The sequence below is a fragment of the Hydra vulgaris genome, chromosome 09 (assembly GCF_038396675.1).
Source record: "Hydra vulgaris chromosome 09, alternate assembly HydraT2T_AEP".
NCBI lineage: Eukaryota > Metazoa > Cnidaria > Hydrozoa > Anthoathecata > Hydridae > Hydra > Hydra vulgaris.
The window spans coordinates 39,030,422-39,040,000 of NC_088928.1; the positions used below are offsets into that span (position 1 = coordinate 39,030,422).

A 9,579-nucleotide genomic window follows, 5' to 3' on the forward strand; every position below is an offset into this window, starting at 1 on the left:
GAGGAAGATCTAACTTATTGCGATAACGATTGGCTGAAAAAAATTGAGTTTTATCTGTATTGAAGTTCACCAGCCACTGTGATTCTTTTCAAGCTCAAATGCCCCCTCCAAGCAATCAGAGAGTGTTGGCTTCTTATCATGACAAGAATAAATGGTAGTATCATCAGCAAAGAATGCCACTTTAGGTGTCAGAATATCTAGAAGATCGTTAATGTAAATTAAAAAGAGTATAGGGCCAAGGATTGAACATTGAGGAACCCCTGAAGTTACAGAATAAGAAGAAGAGTGCTGTCCATCGAGGACAACTTTTATACTACGATTGGAAAGAAAGGATTCAATAGTCTTAAAGATGTTACCAGATATACTGTAAGAAGAAAGCTTATGGAGAAGACCAGCATGCCAAACTTTATCAAAAGCTTTAGAAATGTCTAGATGTGATAAAGATTTTGGAAAGTTGCTATCCATTAACATATGATCAGCATTTATATTGCCTCTTCAAAGTTGCAGCAATTGGATTCTTATTGCATAAGAGCGCAGATCAAATGACAAATTGCATTAAAAAATTTTTTACATGGTCTTAAGATTTAAAAGTATGGGAGGGCAATACACCAAAAAATATGTGTTAAATGCTAATTGATTAAATAAAGTATTATCTATCATGGATTTATTTACTAATTATGGGTTATTTGCTTATATCAACTTCAGAAATTTACTTACGATTTGTTGTTAAGGTACTTCTTGTAAACTAATAGTTACAAGTCGTAACTTAACTAATTGTACAGCTACTTGCACTATTAAATACAAATGAGGCAATTAATGTAGTAATTAAACATACCTTTTAACTAGCTTTAAACATTTCTTAGCACAATCAACATTCAAACCAATTTAAAAGTTAAAAAAAAAAAAATTAAGTTTTTATTTTAAAAAGAAAATTTAAATAAAAAAAACTTTTATTAAAAATTGGTAAAATGTATTTATTTTTAGTTAAACTTCTTGAGTATGAGTTAAAGGTAAAACATTCAGAAGAAACAGCTTCTCAAGCGCAAAATGAATTTGCTGAGTACAAAGAAAAAGCTGCTCGTATTTTGCAGGTATTTTAAGGCTTACTAATTTGATTTAGTTAGAAATGTATAATGGCTTCAAAAATTGTTCAATTCTTTTTTTTTTAGGCAAAAGAAAAACTAATAAACTCCTTAAAGCAAGGACTATCTTCTTCTGATTCTCAATTAATGCTTTTTTCCGAACTAGAATCATTGAAACAAGAAAGAGATTTATTAAGTGATGAAATTAAAAAGAACACGTACACAATTGAACAACTGCGGTCAGAGTATCATGTTAGTTATTAGTTGTTTTTTTTTAATTTTTTAATTTATACTTAAAAAATCTTCTGCATAAGCAATATTTCAGTTTTTTATTAAAACTTGTGTGTTTGTATCATGTAAGTGTAAAGCTATATTGTTTGTGTCTTCATGAAATTTTAAATCGAATATTGACAAAACTTAATTATTAACTTATCTCTCATTTTTGTAATAGGTTAGTAAAGTTTATTTAAAAGCTATTTCATATTTTTTATGGTTTAAAATTTATTATTCCCCAAGATATGACATTTGTTTTAATTCTAAATGTTTTAAGGATTTAGAAATGGTTCACAATGAAGGTAGAGAAGAAACTAATGATCGCATTGAAAGTTTACAAATGTCATTACAGGAAGAAATTCAAAAGAGAAATAATGCAGAGGAAGACATGAAGCGATACATGCAGGTATCACTTTTTGACAATAATATATCAAAATTTAAATAAAAAAGATTTAAAATGAATGCTTTTTGTATTTCCTTCATTATACAAAAAAATTATTTCATTCTTGGGAGTGAAGAAATTTTATCAAAATTATTATTTCATTCTTGAAAATGAAGAAATTTTATCAAAATTATTATTTCATTCTTGAAAATGAAGAAATTTTATCAAAATTATTATTTCATTCTTGGGAGTGAAGAAATTTTATCAAAATTATTATTTCATTCTTAAGAATGAAGAAATTTTATCAAAATCATTACTTTGTCACAAAGTATATAAATAAAAATACAAAATATAGTAAATATAAAAATTATTTTTAAAATCAGAACTAAAAAATCATTTTTGTTTTTGTTATAGAAACAGACAATATTAGCCTAAGTAAATAAAATATAACATTTAATATAAAATTTGATATAAATTTTTTTATGAATATAACAATATATTTCAATTTAAAAAAAATTGAAATATATTGTTATATTCATAATTGATGCACCCTATCAAATACACACAATATTTCTAATCTAAAAAATCATTGTTTGATGACATTGTATATGCTAGAAATCATGAATCTGCATTGTCCATGTTTCACTGTCATACATCATAACACTCTGGATGCATGCAGTGTATAACTTTCTGTTAATTTTTAACAATACACCTCTTGCTGTTGAAATGAAGAGAATTCTCTGAGGGTTGGGGCCAATTGGGCCAAGGCACACCTTTCTCTTGTTCTTATTGACTTATCTGTTCCCCCAGCTGATTCAATTGTATCTTGTAGATAACAGAACTTACCAACACACTCTTTTGACCACTATTTATATTATTTCTTTTATTTACTTTTCACTATAAGTTAATTTTTTACACTAAAAACCGGCAATATTAGGAGTACTTTGTATATCACTAGATCTTTTTTGCTATTTAAAGACTTTCAATGTCATCAACAGATTTTTTTTTTAACTATTTTTTTTGCCTTTGTTAAATTGCTATTGGGATCTTCCAGGGAATTTCTGCTTTTTGTATGTCTTGTAGCTATATCTCTTTTTGACTTCTTGGGTAGTCAATTTGGGAACACCCTTTTTTTTTGTGTTTGTTATCCTTAATGAAGTACTGTGAATTTGCATCAATTAATCTAATTAATTTTTGATTAAATTTTAAACTTGAGGGTCCTCTTTCTTGGTTTCTTGACTCTCATTCTAATCTGGACTTGATGATACAACTTGCGGTTTTTCTTGGAACTTTTGCAAGCAAAATAATTGAAACATTCCAATTTTTAAGCCACTTGTCTAAATTAATCTTCTATTTGCAAACAGGTTTTCTTAGTTTACAATCAAGTTTTTTAATGTTATAGTTTTATTATTTGTAAAGAAGTTTTTGTTTCAAACCATTTTAAAAACTATCAAAATCAATCAAGCGGTTCACAAAATATTTCAAAATCTTATGGGTCTTTATTATTTCTGACAGTCTTTGCTATCTTTTTTGATACAAAAATAGAAATATTTGACAAAAAGAAAAAAGACACTATATTATTTTTAGTTTTATGTTTCATTTATTGTTAATATATTTGATGTGTACTTTATTGTGAATATTTTTTAACTAGGAATTGCATTTTGTGAGAGATGAACTTCATAAAACTAAAATATCTAATGTATCATTGATTCAGGTAACTTTTTCTTATAAATCTTTCTTATTTATTACACTTTATATATATATATTTATTTCTTTATTACATATATATATATATATATATATATATATATATATATATATATATATATATATAGTAATGGAAATTTCGAAATTAGGAAAGACCATCTTTAAACACATTTAAGCGTATAAACTAAATATTCTAATGTTTATGAAAATAACATAATTTTTCATTTTAGCAATATGACATAGAAATTAATAGACTCCAACAGCAAGTAAACAATTTGTTGTTTTATTATTAATTGTACGTTGTTTTTTTCCACTAAAGCTCTTTAGGTAAACAACTGTTAGTCCTTTTTGAATAATTAGATCAGAAAAGAATGAAAGTTTTTTTTTATTTATTTATTATTCTTTAGTTGGTTGCAAAAAGAAGTGTAAGCTCTTCAGAAGAGGAACTTGAAAACCGATTGCGAACTCTTACAGAAAATCTAATTCACAAACAGACCACTATTGAGGCTTTAGGAACAGAGAAGAATTCGCTTGTACTTCAACTTGAACGGTTAGAAGTACGTTTAAAAATGCTTCATATTCTTTTTCTGTTTAATTTTTAACATTGACATAATCAAGTAATAGTGCTTTAATTTTTTAATGATGTTTTAAAAAAATTCATGTCATTTCTTTCTTAAGGGACTTGTGAGGTCTCCTTGGTTTTATAAGTTTATGCTATTTCTTTCTTAGGGAAATTGTTAGGAAATATCCTCAGCTATATAAGTTTATGTCGTTTCTTCCCTAAGGAAATAGCAAAGAGATCCTGGTTTTATAAGTTTGTGTCATTTCTTCTTTAGGAGTATAGCTAGGAAAATTTCTTTTGTCTAATAAATTCGGATAGAAATTTATATTAAAAAAATTCTGATTTTAAATTATTACATGTTTACTATTTCTTAAATAAAAAACATAAACTCTTTATTTAATTACAGAAACAATATGCAGATGTACAGAATAGTTTGGTCAAAAGAAGTAAAGCAAACCAACAAAATGATTTTGAAGATTTGGAAGCTGGTATATACTTTTTATGGAGAAACATGGAGTTTTTATTTTACACTAAGTTAAGTAATAATAAAGTTAAACAATAAATGTTATATATATAAACCACTGGTAACACAAATTTAGCACAAAATAAATGGTGCAAATAATCATAGTACAAGTTTGATGAACAAATTAGAACAGAATAGAAAACAATATATATTTTTTTTTTTAGCCAATACAGCGTACTGCATCCACTTTTCACACATATTTGTATATAACTTGTAAAAGATTTTATCTTTTCTTTAGCTAAAATGGATTCTTTTTCACAGTTGACCTTCATTTTCAGGTTTCCAATTATTTTCGTACTCATAGTCTTTAAGGATTGACCAGAAATCCTCAATAGATCGTAATTCTGGGACACTAGCCAGATTATCAGCTTTTGTATCATATTTTTCCCATCCAGTTAGTTTTTCACACCTCTAGCATAGTTCAAAGAAAGTCAAAACAGAAGGTCAGACCAAAATACATAATTATCATCACTGTGATGTTTATTAATAAAAAGAATCATTTGATAATCCAATCATTTTTATATGCTATTTAGCTAATTGCCAGTTATAGTCCCAGTCCTGTAGTTATTTGAGTCCCTGTCTTGTAGGAGCAATAAAAAATTGAAAGATTGCACCAGTAGATATCCCTAGAAAAAAAAATTTTTTTAATTTGTTTTTACACTGTATGAGTAATCACACTTAAATTTTTTCATATTTTTTTTGTTGAAAATTTTTTCATAGTTCTTTGTTGAACTGTTTCTTCAACCTTTCAGATATTTGATGTTCCTAGCAGTCATAATTTTTGGTTTTCTGCCTAATTCCAAGCTTATGAGACTTTGGTTCATTTGACTCTTTCAGGGTGAATAAAAGCAACAAAATACTGTACGTTGGTCAAAGTGTTAGCGTTTTTTATCTAAATAAACCGAACATTCAGTAAAAAGACACTTTATAAACAAAACAGCAATGGAAGTGAGACTAATTACAAATTTAAAAAGTTTTAATTGTTCAAAGGTTGTGCAAATTTTTATCACATTTTTATCACAACAAATTCAAAAATAAAGTGTGCAACAAGTAAATCCAATGGCTTGAATTTAAAATATTAGATTATTGGAATTTATTTCTTTTGCATTATTGATTTCCCAAAATTTAGAAGATTAAACATTAATGACTTTTTTAATATTATTTAAGGAAATTTTAATGGTTGATTGATCATTGTCATCTAAAAATTATCATTTAGTTTAGAAAGTCTTTCTCTGTTAGTTATTCTTGAAGTTTTTAGAAAGTTTTATAAACTTTAATCAGTTGCAACTTTTAATCATAAGTCATAAAATTTTTAAATAATGATTGTATTTTAGTCACAATGCAACCAGTTGCTTTTTTGTGATCTAAACCCACATTCAGATACAATTGTTAGTTTAACCAGTTTTCATTGTATCAATTTTTTTTAAACAGCTTTTTTATTAATCGCAATCGACTTTTTTTTTAAACACTTAAAAAGAATAGGTAATCGAGTTTTTTTAACATTTTAAACATACTAGGTTATTGTGATTTTTAAGGATTTTAAAGGCAATCGAGTTTTTCTGAACATTTTAAGCAGAATACGTAGTCTTGAGTTTTTTTAAATAGGTAAAATATTAATAAAGGTTATTAAAATTATTCTTTAAAAATATTTATTTAATCATCAATAAATTGATGAGATATTTTGGTGTTTTATTTTTTTGGTTTGAAGAAAAATCTTATTTGTTCATATACTGATATATTTAGGTTCTCATATTGCACCAATGTCTTCGGTGATGCCTTCACAAATTACACGAAATCAACATTGGAAAAAAACCGTGAATACAATTGATAAAATAAGGTGCTGTGTATGCATTTTGATTATAAAAAATTATCATTTAGTCTAATAATTTTACTAACAACTGCAATCGTGGGTATATATTAACTCATTATATTACACAATTTAGTAGAAGTTTTTTGGCAGATTCTTTGAATCAATAAAGTATCTGTTGAATAAGTATTTATTTTACAAAATTGTTTTATTTTTATAGCATTCAACTTGGTGTGTTTTTACGCCGCTACCCTACTGCGCGACTTATGGTTATTATCTACATGGTATAATTCCTTTTTTAATTAAAGTTTCTATTTATATTATGTTTGTTTTTTTATAATAAGGAACCTTTTTTTTTTTTTTAGATAATCTTGCATATTTGGGTGACCTTTGTTCTTTTAACATATACACCGGAGATTCATTAATAACAGATTTTCACAATTATTTATTTATGATTAAATATATATACATATTTTTCTATTAAAGCTTATAACTTAAAAAAGTTTACAGTTCCTTTGTTTTTACTTTTGCCTCGTTATATTTTTTCATGCGATTAACAGGTATTAAAGAATTTAAAATTACAAATTATGACATTTTGATTGACAAAATTGTGACATGACATAATGTTAAATAAGTATTTGTTTTTTGACTACATTTTAGAGTTGTTTAGACCCTAAGTTTTACATCGATCTTTCATTTTTTCAATAATTTTTTTTAATGCTATTAATCTCCCCACGGCAGTCAGTCGAGAAAGCTCTTTTTTTAAACTGTAGTTACAACTCTCTCTCTCTCTCAACTCTAATACTCCGAAACGCGAACTTTGAAAATGGAGGCCGCTGCGCGGAGAAACAGGTTTGTGTTATATCATGCGGTCTTATTTTCATCAGGTTTTTCATTCTGTAATTTAAACCTGTTTGACAATATAAGTAAAATTCGCTAAAACATTGACTCAGTCAATTTATAAAAATTTTTAATTCTAGTTTTAATTTTGCTTGGTCTGTTTATTTACGTCAATAACCTGCAGTTTATTTAAGAGAAACAGTGTTAAAACTTTTCCTCTTTCGTTATAGTTAAAAGTTTTGCGACAAAATATTGTTTCGTTTTTATCATAGAGTTATTAAAAATTTGGAGCTTGGTGATAATACGAAGTTTATCTTCTTCTAGCCCCCAGCCTCCCAGTCATGTAAAAACCTGTTTTTAGAATTTTTTAATATCGTTATTTTAAAAAAAGTAAAAAGTTATTAAAACAACAATCGCAATGCTTCCAAAAAAAGAAAAAAAAAACTAGATGACTTATTAGAGAGAATTAAACAATTAGAACTCTAAAGAAGAAATAATTAAAAATCTAGAAAAAAATAAAATAAAATTGAAAAAACAATTCTAATAAAAACAATCCATGTATAATAAATGATAATTCATGGAATGTCGTCGCTAGCAAAAATATTAAAAAGACCCCAGTACAAATAGATATTATTAATACTGTAGCAAATTAAACAGCTGAAAGAACTAGAAGACAAAAATGTTATTGTATTTGGTTTAAACCAGTCCATAAAAAGTGATTTAAATAAAAGAAAAGACGATGATAAAAAAGAGGTCTTAAAAGTCATGAAAGATATAAGTTTAGAAAGTATGAAGTTAAAAGAATTACAAGATTACAAATAAAGGATATGTCACAAAAGTTCCTAGTTATTTTGGAATTTAATGATGTGTATGCAAGAAATGAAGTGCTAAAAACAGCTTTTCGTAACAGGGAAAAGATACCAAATATTTAGTTTTATACCGACATAACTAAAGCAGAAAGAATTTTAACAAAGCAATGAAGGTCTGAAGTTAAAATTTTAAATGGAAATTCTGACATGAGCAACAGCTCATTTTATTATGGTATAAGAAGTAATAAAATAGTAAAACTAAATAGTGCGGCAGTGGTTAGAGCGCTTGCTCTATAAGCAAGAGATCCAGGTTCGAAACGAGCTTTGGACATATTTTCGCGTCACGGTAAGGAAGGAGGCATGAACTTCCTGGTTAAATGCACTTCCGCGGTGCTCTGTGACAAGACCATTAGGTCTTCTTGGGGCACTTAAATAACAATAAAATAAAATAAAAAAAAGACATAGCAATTTGAGTATAATATGGCAAAAATAAATAAATAAAATTCTAATATTTAAAAGAACTGTAACCAATATCAAAGCTTTTAATACTAAAATAAATGATAATGCACAAAAGCCAGTTATAAGTTCTGGATTCAACTCAAATAGCTTGAAATGTTTATATACCAATGCCACATCATTTGAAAAAAAAAAAAATTAAACGAAGTTATAGCTGAAATTGAAATATTTTCCATATATAATTTTCATTAAAGAAACATGGTAGAATGATGCTTTAGCCACAATCATACTTGGGTATGACCTTTATCACAGAAACCGCATGAATAGCAGAAATGGTAGAGTTTGTATATATGTAAATGACCTAATTGATTTGTTTGAATTCAACAATGAAGCCTATAACACTAAATATGTCAAGCAGATATGGTGCACAATTAAAATAAGCAATGAATGCATATTATTGACTGTATTTATAGACCAGGAAGTGATGATTTGGTAAACAAGTGATTATTGTTTAGTGTCATTTCAAAAATTTAGATCTAAAGGAAGAATACAAATTAAAAGATAAGTTAGTCAAAACACTTGTGAAGATTACTATAAAAAAATATGAAAAAAAAAATTCCAACAGAATTGAATTAAAATCCAAAACAAATTTATGCTTATATTAACAGTAGACTAAAAGCTAAAGACCATATAAGAGCGATTTCAATTGAAAACAACGAAATATCGTCTTACAGTCAGTTATTGCTAATCAATTAAATCGATTTTTTAATTCAGTATTTATAATTGAAAGTCTATCTAATATGCCTACATGTGAAAGTATAACAGAAAAAATTTGCCCTTCCCAATTGTTTAATGAGAATAATATTAAAAAAATGATTATTAAATTTAAATGTGCACAGGTCTCTAGGTATAGATAAAATTCATCGAATGTTTTTAAGTAAATGTGCTGACAGTTTATCTAGACCATTCTGGATGATATTTAACCACTCATTTTTAACTGGAGCATTGCCTACAATCTGGTTAAAAGCGAATATTACTCCAATTTTCAAAAACGAGTATAGACTGCATGCAGGTAACTACCGTTCAATTTCATTGACCTCTGTTGTTTGTAAACTAATGGAAAGTATTGTTAAGGACA

The 9,579-nt window shown here is 26.8% G+C and overlaps 1 protein-coding gene across 1 annotated transcript in view; it reads left to right on the forward strand.

The window, feature by feature from the left end:
- Positions 1-6,967, forward strand: part of LOC100199819 (golgin subfamily A member 5) — a 30,060-nt gene extending 23,093 nt beyond the window's left edge. The window contains exons 7-16 of the mRNA XM_065805644.1: positions 985-1,091; positions 1,170-1,334; positions 1,633-1,761; positions 3,389-3,451; positions 3,675-3,710; positions 3,852-4,001; positions 4,413-4,494; positions 6,273-6,366; positions 6,557-6,620; positions 6,702-6,967. Coding sequence (XP_065661716.1) covers positions 985-1,091; positions 1,170-1,334; positions 1,633-1,761; positions 3,389-3,451; positions 3,675-3,710; positions 3,852-4,001; positions 4,413-4,494; positions 6,273-6,366; positions 6,557-6,620; positions 6,702-6,761 — 950 coding nt within the window. The 3' untranslated portion in view covers positions 6,762-6,967. The remainder of the gene's footprint in view (positions 1-984; positions 1,092-1,169; positions 1,335-1,632; positions 1,762-3,388; positions 3,452-3,674; positions 3,711-3,851; positions 4,002-4,412; positions 4,495-6,272; positions 6,367-6,556; positions 6,621-6,701) is intronic.
- Positions 6,968-9,579: the final 2,612 nt, after the last annotated feature.